Here is a 17528-nt window from a genome sequence, read left to right on the forward strand (position 1 = left end):
ACCTACGAGGGCTGGGGGAGATACTGGCCCCCGGGAGTCCGCTCAGAGCATCCAAACACGGCGCCTCCAAGTCCCGGATCCCCTGCATCCCTTCCCTTACTCTCCACGCCATTCGTTGGCGAGACCTAGAAGCTCTGGGGCTCCGAATCGGGGTGCGCACAGCTACCATCACCACCGCCGCCCCGGGCCCCAACACAAACGCGCTGGAACGCACGACTTGGCCCAAGTGCCCCGCCCGGGGCTCGAAGGGTGGGCCGCGAGCTCTCGGCCCGCCGAGTGCGAAAGCAAAGCTCGAAAGAGACAAAAGTGTCCGCCCGCGGGCACCTGCGGGGCCGGGGCTCGTCGCGCGGGTCCCCGGGCGCAGCGGTGCGCGCCTCCCGGCCTCGCTCGCTGTGCCCGCCGCGCCCGCCGCGCCGAGGGCCCGGAGCGCCCCGGAGTTTGCGGGGCTCGCCACCAGCCCGCAGTCCCGCGCCGAAGTCCCGGGCAACTGACAAACCCACACTCCCACCCTTGGAAGCCACAAAACTGCTCTCCCTTCCCAAAGAAACCGCCTTTCGTTTCCCCCTCGGAAGAAGGGAGTCAGGTAAAGATGCCGCAGGCTTCTTTTCCCTTTCGGGAGCAGGGAGGGGGCTGGAAAAGAGGGTTCGCGCACCCAGATTGTAAAATCCGCGCGGAGGGAAAGCCGGATCTGCCGGTTGAGCGGGGCGAGAAGTTTGGGCGGCGAGGCTGGGAGGCGCGCGCCCCGTGCGCACCCGCCGCGGCCCGCAGCGCCGGGGAGGACCCGGGCGGGCGGCGGTTCGTACCTGGAAGTGCTGGAAGAAGGCGGAGATGCGCGTGATCTGCAGGCTGAGGCACCTGGAGGCGCAACGGGCGCGCTGGACGCTCCCGGCCGACAGCGACTCGTCCAGCCGCCGGGCGGCCGTCGCGCCGGAGCCGGCCGCCAGGCATCCCCCGGAGGCCGCCAGCCAGAGGCAGAGGGTCAGGGGCGCCCCGGGCACCATGGCTGCGGGTCGGGGGCGCGGGCGCCGGGCGCTGGCCGAGGCTCCCAGCTCCGCGCCGGGGCCGCACTGCCGGGAACCTCACGGCCGCCGCAACTCCGCTGGAAAGTTCAATCATTCAACTCCGGCCCCGCGCCCTCCCTGCCAAGGCCCTCCCCGCTCTGCCTCCAGGGGTGGGGTGAGGGTGACAGGCGGCCGCGCCATTGGCTGGAAGGGAAGTGAGTGACGGGGGGCGGGCGGAGGGCCGTGGGCAGGTCTGAGGGGCAGCGAGCCGGGAGCTCCACTGCAGGGGGATGCCGGCCGAGCGCCGCCGTGCGCCCCTCTCCAGGTGGTCCGCTCCCGCGCAGGTTCCCCCACGGTCCGCTTGCGCTCCTTCCTGCCCCACCTCCCCCTCGCCATCCAGGTGAACGTCAGGTGCGAGCAAGCGCGGGCCTGGATGTGAGGCGCTGCCTCGGGCAGCAGGGCCTCGGGACCCACAAGGCATGGGAACAGGCTAAGGAAGGACGGAGCGCCCCTACGTTGTGGGCTTTCTCCCCGGTTCCTACCCCGGGCTCAGCTCCGCTCACGCTTTCGCTTATCTGAATTTCCCTTTCCCCGAGGAGTGGAAAAGAGCTAAGTGACAGAACTGTGATGGGTGTAACAAGGCGAGACAGCGGCCAGGCAGGGACGTTTGACTGACACGTCCCTCCTCCTCCCTCCCTCGTTCCTTCTTTCTTTCCTTCATTCCCTTCCTCTCTTCCTTCCTTCTTCCCTCTCTTCTTCCTCCCTCCATTCAGACCTTCCTCCAATCCTTTCCTTCCCTCCTTCCTATTATCCCGCGGAAACCGATGTGAGCGGGCAGCCAGGAACATTTGTGACATAGACCCACACCCCTAATTTCCTCAGGTGTGTGTTGTTCTGGTAAGCACTACCCGCCCAGTGACTTATTCAGGACAAACCTTTCCTACACTCTTCTCCCTGCTTGGCCCCAAGTCTTTTGATTTGGCCTTTTTAGCAGCAAAATTACTGCCCCGTCCCCTCTCTTCCAATGCTCTTTCACCACACGCGTTCTCCATCCCCAGCCAGGGCCCCACCAGAGGAAGAGACCGCAGCAGCATCTATGCTACAGCACCCCTAACAAAGCTCTGTCCTGCCCTGAGCTCCACTGGGAAGTGACTGTGCTCCAGCCCCCTGCCGGTAGGAGAGCCTACAGAGGGCTGGGACGTGAGGAAGGCTGTGCTCCAAACTTGGGGGTATTTATGTAGCGCAACAGAGTCCGAAAGACTCACGCACACTCATTCGGATGCGGGACAACTGACTGATACTCCCGTGAACTGACACTGCCACATTCTCATATAGAACTGCACTCGCACCTTCCAAAACGCAGTATCTCCCTAAATACACCACTAAGCGTAGCTGGAGTGTCTAGATGCACGCAACCTGCTCAAAGATACCACGCAAGGCTGGAGTCTTCTTCCCATGGAGCCCATGGCTTTTTCCAACCTCCAATCCTATCCCCCTAAAATTCTGCAGATTTTCCACTCTGAGATTTTGAGATCGTCCTGTTCAATGGTAACGACAACCATCTGCAGTCATCCTATTATACCCATGTTTCTTTTACATCATCTTACATGCATATTTCTTCATGTAGTTTAAATCAGCAAAAGGCCAATACAATTAATTGCTTAGCGTGCTTCCCAATGAGTTTTAAAAACCAGAGTTGTTTTGTTCAAAAGGTTCTGTAGGCAGAGCTGGCCTGATGGGTGTGTGACCTCAGAAGGATCCACACCTTGTTTAATGTTCTTCTGTCACAGCCTTGATGTTAATTTTCAACACCGTCCTCCGAATTTTCATTTCGCCCTGGGTCCCACGAATTACATAGCCGGCGGCACCGGTAGCTTTTAGCATGACAATGCTACACGTGAGCCGGAAACATAAAAAATTTAGACATGAGCTCACATGAACTCATAAGTTTGTTTAAAAGATGCTCAGAACTGTGGATGGAAATCTTTTTAAAGAATGTTAAACATACTCAGTATTGACTAAGAGCAAAGAAGCTAACCGTGGTGACCCCAAGCAGGAAGGTGCATTGAGCCTTAGGTCAACTAACGGAGGAGAGACATCTAAATACAGGGATTGTCTTCTGAATGTTATCACTTTCATTCAGGAATTACTAAAAACATTTCCAAAAGCTGCAGTGGATCCTTCCCACAGTGTTTGAGTTTTAAAGTTAAGCAAATACCTGGTCTTGATGAAGGCAAGGGTATTATGCATGCCTATATTTTCTTACGGTATCTTTGATTTATAACTCTACATGTTATATCATGAAATTTATGTTCTAGAAAGTGAAATCACAAGGACAAACATGCTGAGCTTTTAAAACAGCTTTTAAGTGTTCAAAGGGCTCACTGTATTTTTTAAAAAAGCGACGTGTGTTCTGCTTATATGGGTTACATAACATATTCATTTCCATGAATAAATGCATTTTATGATAAACCGCAAAAGAACATCTAGTGAGTTGCACAGAAAGCTTAGGATTAAACATATAGGGCTGCTTTATTATGCATATGTTAAAATAATACTTGCGGTTATATTGCTTTCTTCTTTTAGAATTATCACAGACATCTTCTGTGATTATGCTGGCTTTTTTCATGTTATTTATTTTCACTGCAGTTTAAAGCAACTTTGAAAAGGAAAGCATTTTGGTAAAGTCGGAATAACAGTCAAAATCTACTATTTTATTCTGCTCACATATGCGCAATCTATTACACAGCTCACCCTTTGAATTGGCACAGAAACTCCCTAACTTTTGACATGACTGGGTAAGCCATACCCTACGTTCCTGAAGACCAACCACATGAGAGGGGAACCAGAAGTAGGTATGGAAGGAATGACAGGTAAATGGATGGGTGGGACTCGTCCAGGTGCCTTAGTAAGAAAGTGCTTAGTATGTCTTTCCTCAAAGCCAAGTTGGACCTCATGGTCTGAATTTGGAGAGGAAATGAACCTCATATTGACTTCAGTGGGACTTAAATAGACAAAACACCCATCTATTAAAGAGAGTAGAAAAGGGCTTTAATTGACTCTTATCTCTATGTATATGTTCACAGATGGACCAGAATGTGTGGTCCATCTCAGTCAGGTTACAGAAGAAACACAAAACAAGGCCCCCATTCCCAGTTTCCAAAAAGTTAGCTATGCTCTTCCTTGCAATTGATTTAGGTTATCAGTTTCTTCTCCTTTTTATACTTTTTTTTTTTTCCTTAAGCAGAGAATAAGAGGCCCCTGAGAGGTTTGTTAAAGGTGTACTCCAAGACTCCACGTTGAGAGATTCTAAGTAAGCATATCTGAGGTAAGGCAGCCCTGGAATCTCAGCTTCGAAACAACGCCTCCTGATCCTATAGCAAGTGAGCCACGGACAGGTTTGAGAGAGAACTGATTTAGAAAACATGTGCCCCATTTAAAATGGAGTGGAAGCTTTGATTTCAGTAGCATCTATGACTTCATTTTGTTTAAAGTACCTTTTTTAGGTATGTGTGTTGATATAGATTGGACATACCTATCTACTTCTTAATAATCATATTGATATATGTTTTCCAAAACATTTAGCCAAGACACTCTTAGAGTCATTTTTGGGGGCCAGCGGCTTGTCTTTTTAAAGGCTTTTCAGCTGCATTCGATAAGGATAAACTGTGAAGGAAGCAAGCACAATCTTTCTCTGACATTCCCCTCTTGGAAAAGCAAATTGAGAGCTTACTCTAAAACTGGAGAAGACCAATACTTTAATTCGATGGCATTTATGAGTTTTAAACCTAGTGTGGTCCGTGGTCACTGGTTTATAGGGGACAGTGAAGTGAGGGCAGGGAACTCACACATGGTGCCCAGCTTCCTTTCAATTGCTTTCCTTGGATGATGCAATAACATGCATCTTCTCTCAGAAACTGCAGTTAACATCAGAGAAATTAAAATTAAATTTAAAAAATTAAAAATTAACATCTTGAGAAAAACCAAGAACTGAGCCATGCTAGAGCCTTTGCCCATACTCACCTCTACATCTGCATGCGGAGTTGGCAGAATTTGGTAGCCAGACTCTTCCAGATCTCTTCTTCAACTGGGCTTTCCCCCTCCTCCAGACTTAACTCTCGTCTGCTCAGCTTTGAGCTGCATGATCCAGGGAACATAGAGAGAGCTGTTAAAAAAAAGAAGAAAAAAAAAAAAGAGTGAAATGGGGAGCTCGGATGCGGTTAAGAACTGCATGTCTAAATATCAGATTTGCATCCTTTGTAATATGATTTCAGGTAAGAATGGGGTGAACCTCTATGGCGCTGTACCAATCTGTTCCCTGATGGCAAATTTAATCATTTACAAATGAAAATTATAGCTTTTTGCACTGGGTCACTGAATGTACACTCAGCTTTTTGGAAAAGGACACGCATATCCATTTGCAATTATCTGCTTGCTTTTTTCGTCTTGCAATGTGAATATCCTATTTGGAGATAATTTTAGTTTACAAGACATGTTCCTCTTCAGCAAGATTATAAAAATTCGGTTACAGTATACACAGGTTTAAAGGTATTATTTTTAATTACCTCGATGTTTACTAAGATATTACTAAGAAGTATCAGAAATGTGTTTGCTATTACTTTTGTGTGCTGAAGAATATTGTAATGAAAATTTTAAACTTTTTTCTGCAAAATATACAAAGAATTGTCAAATATCACAATTTCAAGCTACTACTACACTTCAAGAATTTGTCTCCTTGCCCTTTTTCCCTTCCCTCCCCCAAAGTCACCATCAATCCATCAAGTAGTGTTAAATTTGTTTGGTACCTGTTCTGCAGTCATGCTAAGAGCCTGTTCTAGATTAAGTCATCACTAAAGTTTTATTCTGTCTCTGCAATAATTACTAAAATTTAAATACTTATTAAAAAAATGTATAGGAGTATGTGCATTTTTATGTTTCAGGGATCAATTGTATGGTGATGGTGATGTCCAGCTGTAAATGCTTTTACCCTCGCAGCCCCAGGAAATTTTAACTGTAGCTTATTTGAGGGCTTTTGTTGATTTTAGTGTCTTATTGAGCATGACAGCTGCTGCCCATGCAAGGCACTGGGCTTTTAAAACCCGATGGTTTCAAAGAATGCTCAATGTCAGTAGAATTGAACACTTGTCCCAAAGACCAGGCAATTAACTGATTTTACACAAATTTTAATGTTAGTAACACTACCATAAGCAACCAGAAAGAGTCAGGGTTCTCACATTTGATTTTATATATAAGCTGTAGATACTGAAAAACATATAAATAGCCGTAAAAGAAATACTATGTAACAGCCAAATGCGGGACACTAAAATATAAAAAGTAACTTGTGTATTTCAGCTTCTTGACATGACCAAAATATTACCAGTTTGCCCCCAAACATACATTTTGAGAAGCATAAGCAAGTTGAAAGAAATGTAAATTATATAATTTTATCCCAAATCTTAAATGAGATATCTTTAACTGAAAACCTCATTTCTCACTGCTGAAGGGCCTGCTTTTCACGGGAAATGAATAATAAGTTGTGCAGTAAAATTCATATTTAAAATTTTGTAAAATGAGACTTTTTTGGCTTTTTAAAAGGAAGCTCAAATAATCATGCTTTTATTCTGATTTTCATTCCTAAACATGGAAAGAAACCTACATAGGTGCTCCTCAGAAAACTCAAGCTCTATTCTGTTGAAAGACTGAAGCGGGGTTGTTCTTCTTTGATGTTGTTCAGCCCATGGAAATTTCCACTGAGCCATGTAAATACCATAGGTTCGGAGGAGTTTCTGAAAATGAAAAAGGCAACTTTTAGCAGGAAACAGCGCCACGCGCTGGCCATCTAAATAAAACGTGACGGCAGTCGACAGAATCCTCTGATAACCTAATTTGAGGACGTCAACTTTAAGGCATAAATCTGACTGGGATAATCATGCAACGTTCTCAATTAATAGCAACTGGACTAATTCCACTGTGGACTTCAACACAGGAAAGCTTTCCTCCTTAACTACAGTCACACTGAACTAAACTAGGGAAATGAGCACAGCTGTCTTCAAATGAATTTTTTCCCAGCTTTCAAGCACTTCTCAAACTATTCACTACAAAACTAAACGACAAAGGCAGCCTGCGCGTGAATTATATTTGAAGTAGCTCCTGTTCCAAACACCTTTGCAGCTCACGCATTGCTTGCTTGTTAAGATTTCCTAGAATATGAGACTTAGGTGAATAAAATTCAACACCAGGGGAAACTAAAGCAAATAAAGTTGACAGCCTTTATCTTCAGTGTTAGCAAACAGAAAGAAGACCCAGAAACTGCCTTTCATCGCTCACTGGCCACTTTACACAAGATGAACCAACAGTCAAGAGATTAAGATAAACACATTTAAGAATTTGAGGGAAGCATTGTGATACCCTGGAACCAAGGGAATAATAGACTGATGAATGTAACTAAGGTCGGACTTAATATTTTTCTCTTCTGAATCTGCAGGGGCTAAAAACAAAGTGTCCCCTAGCACCAAAACAAAACAAAAAACAAAAACATTTGGGTTTACTCCCAGGGTTTTCTATAGTGGCAAACAGGAACCAGCTGGGGGACATTCTGCCCTCTGATTGCCTTTGGGTGCTTCCAGGAATCAGAAATCAAAGGTCGTTCCCTTCCCTCCTCTCTCCATACAGTTGCTTCTGGACGTCCTTCTGCCCACCCCTCTTCACAGGCTCACACGCCCTCTCACACAACAGGTTGACTTTGAGTTCCAGACAAGGAATGCCAAGCCTACTTTGCTCTGTGTGCTCTGTTTTCTTAGCAATCTGTGCTTCTCTGGGACACAGATGGACAAGAATTGGATATCAAAGACGGTAAATGGGGTTCCCCTAGTGTTTAAGTGGGATTCCTAGTGGGAACATCTTTCTTACAGTCCTTCTGGATGTTGCATCATGTAGAGAAAGTCCTTGGTGACAATGCAACAACTTCTCAGCTCAAGAAGAACTTTCAATCCGTTTCTTTTTCTTCTGCTGCAAATAATTAGTAGCTACCCTTTTGGATGATTACAGACCACAGTCATCCTGGAGAAATTTATGTTCGACATGTTGATATTCATACTGTTCTTCACATGTGAGGACTGTGCTAGGAAAAGTGTTCAGTTGAGAGCAACCCTACCGGCAGACGTGTACCTGGGTCACTGATACATAGTAAGAGGAGTTAAGAGGAGTCTGGGATCACTGAGATCTGGCTGACTCTGTCACATTAGCAGGATCTCACTAAGTGAATTACTGCTTCCTGGCATTACGAACAATGAAAGAAATGAAAGTGATCTAAGCCCCTTCCTGTTTTCAGAGAATTAGGTGCACATGTTCAATGTTAATCAATGTTAATTTAATACCAAAGACTTTTTACCCTAGATAGAGATTTTTCCCTCCCTGCCAAATAATTAACTGAAATTATAGCTGTAACTGTAAAAATTATAAAGTTATGACTTCATACTTGCCTCTTCAGATGCTAAGGGATTGTGAGAAATGATGTAGCTTGAAGACTAGAAGGGGTGAAAAATATCAGTTCGGAATCAACCTGGTGTTAAAATCTCAACCGGAGCAACGAGGGATGTGCCACCTAGGCAAATTCCTTCCCTTCCCTGTGTTCCCGAATCTTCCCATTGCAAAACAGAGATCGTAACAGAAACTACCTCCCAGGATTATTCTGAGGTAATACTTCGAAAAGATTAGGTACAGACCTTCAGTTAATAATAAGTGCCTAAACTAGGCAAGGTACATATAGCACTCACAGTATTAACCAATGGATTTATAACGTACGTTTTGTTTTTGTTTTTAACTACTCCTTTAGTACAAATTTTATACCAGGGCTTCCAACCTCAGCGCTATTGACATCTGGGGATAATTTGCCGTGGGGAGCGTCCTCTACCACGGGGAGCCGATCTGGCTTCCACCCACTAGATGTCAGTAGCATCCACACGCCACCCCCACACGATCATCTAACAAAACTATCTCCTGATAGCACCGTGTCCCCTCAGTGACTCCCAGCTGAGAACCACCGTGTTAGAGCAATACATCTTTAGTTTGGAAGAGTCAGTTCCCACTGATGGAAAGGTAAAGATGATTTTCAAATGACTTCTGAAATGAACATTAGCTTCTGAACATGAAAATGAAGTCCACTTTCTAAAAGGATTTCTCAAAACAGCTTATTTGACAACATGTAAATGATGACAGACTAAAGAGAAAAGCAAATACCCAGGTACAACGACCATCTGCCTCTCCAGAGTGTCCAAGACAAGTGGTCAAACCTCGGATGTTATCCAAAAAGAACTCGCACAGCAGAGCCGTTTTTCTACACCTGGTCAAACACTCTACCTGATATTAAACACACCTCTTTAGGTGCCTGCTGCATAAAATTTTATCGTTGGGGAGTTAAATTATACATTCTTTCCTCATTTAACTCTTTACTTTTTCGTCAGCTTTATGGAGGTAAATCTACTAAAAACAGAATTAACTTACATAAAATACAATTTGTAAATTTTAAACGAGCAATTTGACTGTTAAGACGTAATTTGCCTTAACAAAGTATGCAGTTGTGTGACCACCAACACGACTGTGATATAGCATATTCCCAGCACCACGAATAGTTCTCTTATGCCCTATTGTATCCATTTCCTGCCCTCGCTCCCAGTCTCTGGCAACCAGTGATCTGATTTCTGTCCTTCCATTTTTCTCTTTTCCAGAACGTCATATAAACGGCAGTATGAAGTGTTGTCTCTGGCTGTTTTTCACGAAGCATGATGTTTCTGAATTCAACATGTTTGATGCAGGAATAGTTTATTCCTGTAACTATGTGAGGTTCTGAAAGTATGAGGTGGGAATTCAGGAACCGCATAAGAATTATCTGAAATTATTGGGACCTGAAACAAATGGAAATTCACACCCTTCTCTCTGCTTCCCAGCATGCAGTTTGGCTGATTTAATGCAGCAACCCTGGTTACAGCTGCCTGCAGGGGGCGGCAAAGGGCTGGGATGCAGCACCAACATTTGCCCCCAGGGTCAGAGATGTGGAACTGGGGCCGGAAGCTCAGTCCCAGGTGAGAGAGCTTCCAGCTCAAAGCTTCAGCTTTACCCTCCAGCAAAACCTGAATTAGGCCCGGGGAAGTGAGGAAGTCCTCAAACCATCATCTGACATGAGAGAACAAATCAGAGGTTAGATCAAAGATAAATCCAGAACTAGAGACTAGAGAAGCATTTCTTAAATAAAACACACAATGCATTCACTTTTTTAAAAAAAAAGATATATTCAGTTATATTAAAAATTAAGACATAGTGTTCATCAAAAACATCTTAAAGAAAGAAAAGAGACTCATTACAAAGTGGAAGAAAAATATTTTCACCACTGACAAAATATTAGAATGAAGACCAGGGAGTGAATTCCTACAAATCAATAAAAATAGCATAAACAGACCAAAAGAGAAATAAGCAACAGTTATGAACAAGCACGGGCAAATGAGGAAACATATTTCTAAAAGACAGATGAAGGGATGTTTGGCATCATTGATGATCAGGAAAAAAAAAATCTAAAATAAGACCAGAGAAGATGTGATTTTACCCCCTTTCTCTCGGCTACAACTGAAAGTCCGACCATGCTACCTCTCAGAGAGTAGGTGGCTCCACAGAAGCTTTTATTCATTGCTGGTGGGGCTGTAAATTGATGCAATGACTCGGGAAAAGGGCCAGACATCACCTGTAAACAACCAACCACTCACACAGCTGATGATCCCTCAATTACACTCCTGGGCAGCCCAAGAGAAGCTATTGCATGTGTATTGCAAAAACCACAGACAAGCAAGTTTTTATAATAGCACAGCTCAAATTAGCAGGACCTTGAAACCAACAAAATGTCTATCAGTGGAAGAGCAGATGCATACACATAATGAAGTCGTATACAGCTATCAAAACAAATTAATTACTGAGATGTACATGTTAAAGATCAACCTTAAAAACTAAAAACAACTTGGCAGTGAAAAAAACTGCCAAGAGATTAGTATGGCAGGATATCCTTTTCATAAAGTTAAAGATAAGTAGAATCGGAGCAAGCGGAACTAGACAAAGCACAAAGGAAAAGAAAAAGGAGGACACCAGGCCACAAAGACTCTACTTTTGACCTTTCCAGAGAATAAATCTCCAATAATGTTCTGTGGATCTTGGTTCCCTGACCAGGGATGGAACCCATGGCCCCTGCATTGGAAGTGCGGAGTCTCAACCGCTGGACTGCCAGTTGTAAGAGTTCTTTGTATATTCTGGTACAAGTAGTTACCAGGAACACAACTTCTGGAAACTTTATTTCTGTCAGAACCTAAAGTAAAATTATTGTAAAATGAGTGATTTAAACCATACATTTTATCACCGTTAAAAAGCATCTAAAAAGAAAAAAAAGCATCTGCTCTGTGAAAGCTGTCACTGTTTGCAGATGACATGATACTATACATAGAGAATCCAAAAGATGCTACCAGAAAACTACTAGAGCTAATCAATGAATTTGGTAAAGTAGCAGGATACAAAATTAATGCACAGAAATCTCTTGCATTCCTGTATACTAATGATGAAAAATCTGAAAGTGAAATTAAGAAAACACTCCCGTTTACCATTGCAACAAAAAGAATAAAATACCTAGGAATAAACCTACCTAAGGAGACAAAAGACCTGTATGCAGAAAATTATAGGACACTGATGAAAGAAATTAAAGATGATACAAATAGATGGAGAGATATACCATGTTCTTGGATTGGAAGAATCAACATTGTGAAAATGACTCTGCTACCCAAAGCAATCTACAGATTCAATGCAATCCCTATCAAACTACCACTGGCATTTTTCACAGAACTAGAACAAAAAATTTCACAATTTGTATGGAAACACAAAAGACCCCGAATAGCCAAAGCAATCTTGAGAACGAAAAATGGAGCTGGAGGAATCAGGCTCCCTGACTTCAGACTATATTACAAAGCTACAGTAATCAAGACAGTTTGGTACTGGCACAAAAACAGAAATATAGATCAATGGAACAGGATAGAAAGCCCAGAGATAAGCCCACGCACATATGGTCACCTTATCTTTGATAAAGGAGGCAAGCATATACAGTGGAGAAAAGAGAGCCTCTTCAATAAGTGGTGCTGGGAAAATTGGACAGGTACATGTAAAAGTATGAAATTAGAACACTCCCTAACACCATACACAAAAATAAACTCAAAATGGATTAAAGACGTAAGTGTAAGGCCAGACACTATCAAACTCCTAGAGGAAAACATAGGCAGAACACTGTATGACATAAGTCACAGCAAGATCCTTTTTGACCCAGCTCCTAGAGAAATGGAAATAAAAACACAAATAAACAAATGGGACCTAATGAAACTTAAAAGCTTTTGCACAGCAAAGGAAACCATAAACAAGACCAAAAGACAACCCTCAGAATGGGAGAAAATATTTGCAAATGAAGCAACGGACAAAGGATTAATCTCCAAGATTTACAAGCAGCTCATGCAGCTCAATAACAAAAAAACAAACAACCCAATCCAAAAATGGGCAGAAGACCTAAATAGACATTTCTCCAAAGAAGAGATACAGATTGCCAACAGACACATGAAAGAATGCTCAACATCATTAATCATTAGAGAAATGCAAATCAAAACTACAATGAGGTATCATCTCACACCGGTCAGAATGGCCATCATCAAAAAATCTAGAAACAATAAATGCTGGAGAGGGTGTGGAGAAAAGGGAACACTCTTGCACTGTTGGTGGGAATGTAAATTGATACAGCCACTATGGAGAACAGTATGGAGGTTCCTTAAAAAACTAAAAATAGAACTACCATATGACCCAGCAATCCCACTACTGGGCATATACCCTGAGAAAACCATAATTCAGAAAGAGTCATGTACCAAAATATTCATTGCAGCTCTGTTTACAATAGCCAGGACATGGAAGCAACCTAGGTGTCCATCATCGGATGAATGGATAAAGAAGATGTGGCACATATATACAATGGAATATTACTCAGCCATAAAAAGAAATGAAATGGAGGTGTTTGTAATGAGGTGGATGGAGTTAGAGTCTGTCATACAGAGTGAAGTAAGTCAGAAAGAGAAAAACAAATACAGTATGCTAACACATATATATGGAATCTAAGGGAAAAAAAAAAAAAAAAAAGAGGTCATGAAGAACCTAGTGGCAAGATGGGAATAAAGACACAGACCTACTAGAGAATGGACTTGAGGATATGGGGAGGGGGAGGGGTGAGATGTGACAGGGTGAGAGAGTGTCATGGACATATATACACTACCAAATGTAAAATAGATAACTAGTGGGAAGCAGCCGCATAGCACAGGGAGATCAGCTCGGTGCTTTGTGACCACCTAGAGGGGTGGGATAGGGAGGGTGGGAGGGAGGGAGATGCAAGAGGGAAGAGATATGGCAACATATGTATATGTGTAACTGATTCACTTTGTTGTAAAGCAGAAGCTAGCACACCATTGTAAAGCAATTATACTTCAATAAAGATGTTAAAAAAAAAAAAAAAAGATAAGTAGAATCAAGTTAATTAGTAAGCATACATATGCAATAAATCTACATTAAAAAGAAAGAAACAGGGATAGTTGACCTAGATTGCAGGGTTATGGTGAAGAAAGCAAGAGGGTTGGTTGATTGTAAAAGACCTGGCTTTTGTTGTTGGTAATGGGATTTTCTGGTGTCCATTACACTCTTAACAATAACTAATTAAATAGCTAGTTGAATATGTAAAAGGGGCCATAGCTGGAAAATGGTGAAAATGTCTGGACCAGGAATTATAATTCATCCAACTCCACGTTCCTGAAATTTAATTTAAAAATATAATGGGGGGGTGGTTCCCTGGTGGCACAGTGGTTGAGAATCTGCCTGCCAATGCAGGGGACATGGGTTCAAGCCCTGGTCTGGGAAGATCCCACATGCCGCAGAGCAACTGGGCCCATGAGCCACAATTACTGAGCCTGTGCTCTAGAGCCCGCGAGCCACAACTACTGAAGCCCACACGCCACAACTACTGAAGCCTGCGCGCCTAGAGCCTGTGCTCCACAACAAGAGAAGCCACCGCAGTGAGAAGCCCGCTCACCGCAACAAAGAGTAGCCCCTGCTTGCGCACACAGCAACAAAAATCCAATGCAGCCATAAATAAATAGATAAATAAATAAATAAGTTTATTTAAATATATATATATATATATATATATATATATATAAATATATAATGAAGTAAAATTAACAGTACCAGATACTACATGTTTATTTAAGCAGCAATTCAGGGCCCAGGTCTTCTAGAGCAATATTAAATGTATTCTTGTTGAAAGAATGAGTCAAAAAGCAATTCTTTTTTTTTCTGAGTACAAAGCCAGAGAAGAATAAGTCTTAGTAGTCAAAAATTATTCTTGGGAATAATAAGGAACAAAAAGGTAGCGTTCAAATGACTGAAGAATGTTGACCTTGAGAATGCAATAGCTCCAGACTTTGTAGAACTGTTTCGTGTCCCTAGGAAGACAATATGTGACTGTGAGAAAAATGAGAAGGTAAAAAGTACAAGACAGGGAACTGACTCACTGGGAGACTATGAGAACTGCGGGGTTTAAACAACCACCGCCCATGGCATGGTCTCCTGTGCACCTCCTGCCTGCCCACTGATAGGGGACGCCTTGTTTCTCAGCTCTTCACTCTCCTAACAGAAAATTTTAAGGCTCATCATCACACAGATGATATTCAAAACCACGGGCTGAATGAGGTCACATAGGGAGCAAGTATGGATATATGTAAAAGGGCAGGGCTACAAGGATTAAAGACCATCCCAAGCCAGGAAAATAGTTCCTACTATAATAAAGCCTCCCCTAGACTCATGGATTGGTGATGTCTGGAAAACCCAGACCTGTAATCTGGGGAAGGTCTCAAGTAATGTAATATTAGGAAAAGATATGTTCCTAATTGTATCTATATCAGATATAACCTAACCTAACCTAAATCCTTCTATCAGCCATTTGAGGGTTTTCTGTTACTATGATATTACAGAATTGTTTTCTCCATGTTTGTTAGACTTATCTATCTTTTTGATTACTTGAGTGAGTTTTAGGAAAGACTCTCTTCAAACATGATCTTTTTCATGCTCGTGGGAAACCATTTATTAATATGATAAAGGAACTGTGATGGTTAATTTCACGTGTCGATTTGACTAGGCTAAGCGATGCCCAGATGGCTGGCAAAATGTTATTTCTGGGTGTGTCTGAGAGGGTGTCTTTGGAAGACATGAGTGCATGAATCAGTAGACTGAATAAAGATGGCCCTCACCAATGCAGGTGGCCACCATGCAATCCTCGAGGGCCTGATCAGAACAGAAGTGCAGGGGAAGGGCATTCTCTCTCTCTCTGCTTCTTCCTCTGCTTCTGCTTACACACATCCACATTCCTGGTTCTTGGGCTTTCAGATTCAGACCAGGACCTACGCCATCTGCCCCAGAATGCTCAGGTCTTGGTACTGAGACCTAATTGCACCACTGACCTTCCTGGTTTTCCAGATAGCAGATGACAGATGGTGGGACTTCTTGGACTCCATAACCACATGAGCCAATTCCTATAATAAATCTCTATCTCTTCTATCTATCTATCTATCTATCTATCTATCTATCTATCTATCTATCTATCTATCTATCTATCTATCTATCTGCCTAGCTAGCTCTCTCTCTCTCTATCTAGCATATCTATCTACAGTATCATCTAGTTATCTGTTATCCATGTATCTAATCTATTTATCTATCTGTTTGTCTATCTATTTGTCTACCTACCTACCTATCTATCTGTTTGTCTATCTATTTGTCTACCTACCTACCTATCTTCTATTGGTTCTGTTTCTCTGGAGAATCCTAATACAGGAAAAGTCTGCTTCTATTTCTAACCTCATAAGTAACTCTGGAAAAGTCTTGGGCATTGAAGAGAAAGAAAAACAAAAACACAACACTTGCACACTAGCATAAACTTAGTTAAAAGGAAAGTAAATAAACTAATAATCCAACCCCAAACTAAAATGTTTAAATCCAAACCACAATTATTCTAAAAGTTATTTTAAAGTTATCAATCCATAGGTATTGTATGTTCCAGTTTTTATTTATAGAGAAATTATAATGGTCTTATATTTGTACTTGCAGCCTAGCACACTAATAGCATAAAATACTCTATAACTTTTATTATTATTACTATTATTTTCCATCTCCAATAAGTCACTGAAATGTTCACTAAAAAAAAAAAATGGACTTAGAAGTTAAGCGTTGCTACCAACATGTCAAGACAAAGAAGTGAATATTTTTATCCTATTCCAGATCTATCTTTACAAGACAGGAAACATTTTTAATGCACATTTTTCCATATCTAAGTGAAAGAAAATCCTTTTACAAAATATAAGCAAGCATATAGGAAGCCATGGAGTAATGGTAGCTATTACATTCTCATTTAAGCTGGAGAGTTGTATCATTTTATCTGTAGATATTTTAAACACAGATAAGGTAAATCAACTCTGGTGGTTTTAATTTCCTGTGTTGCATCATTTAAATCAGTGCTGCTCAATGCTTGTGACCATGAGTAATTTAAAAATGCAGATGCCCAACTCAAGGCCCCAACTCAAGACATCTCCATTTAATGGTCTGGGGTGGCTTAGGTATCAGTAATTTTTAAAGCATTTAGGTGATTTTGATGCCACCAGAGTTGAGAATCAACAAGAATTTTTGTCCCTGAATTCAAATGATAGATTTGAGAAAAATTATGAGAATTTGATGAAAATGGTAGGAAACTCATGATTTCTCAACATCAGCACTATTAACACTTTGAACAGGATCCTTCTTTGCTGCGAGGTCTGCCCTGGGCACTGTAGGATGGTGAGTGGCATCTCCGGCCTCCACCCACTGGATGGAGGCACCCTCTCCCCAGTGTGACAACCGAAGGGGTCTCCAGACGCTGCCACGTGCCTCTGGGGGACAATCTTGCTCCCTTTCCTAGGTTGAGAACCACCAATGTGACTAATTCCTACATCAAGGATATCCAAGCAGTACTTCTAGGAAAAACGAAACAAATAAACAAATGTGTCCTTCAATTAAAACAACAATATATAACCATGCAAAAAGAAAAAAAAGGAGACACAATATTTCAAAATGAAGTTCTGGATGTTTTGAATTAGAAGTGAACCATATAAAAGCTTTCCATTTCTTGTATGGTTTCGCTTCTGGATCCCCACCCCTACCCCGCCTTCACTCCACTCCCTCTTCAAATTGCCTCAGTGGAACTTCTTGGGAAGATAAAAGCCTCTCCCTCTCTCTCTCCCTCTCCTTAACTACTGGAAGGTTGTAACTAGCTCCCTCTTCCACAGCCTCACTTCCAGCCACGGGCTCCACAGCTCCATCCCCACAGGCTGCACTTGGCTGGCCTCTTGCCCTGAATCAGCGACCAGAAGCAGCCCCAGGACGGAAAAGCATGCA

The 17528-nt window shown here is 42.6% G+C and overlaps 1 protein-coding gene across 1 annotated transcript in view; it reads right to left on the bottom strand.

The window, feature by feature from the left end:
• ANOS1 (anosmin 1) overlaps positions 1-1125 on the bottom strand; it is a 187013-nt gene extending 185888 nt beyond the window's left edge. The window contains exon 1 of the mRNA XM_061177692.1: positions 804-1125. Within this exon, the coding sequence (XP_061033675.1) occupies positions 804-1001 (198 nt within the window). The 5' untranslated portion in view covers positions 1002-1125. The remainder of the gene's footprint in view (positions 1-803) is intronic.
• Positions 1126-17528: the final 16403 nt, after the last annotated feature.

Source organism: Eubalaena glacialis, chromosome X, assembly GCF_028564815.1.
Source record: "Eubalaena glacialis isolate mEubGla1 chromosome X, mEubGla1.1.hap2.+ XY, whole genome shotgun sequence".
NCBI lineage: Eukaryota > Metazoa > Chordata > Mammalia > Artiodactyla > Balaenidae > Eubalaena > Eubalaena glacialis.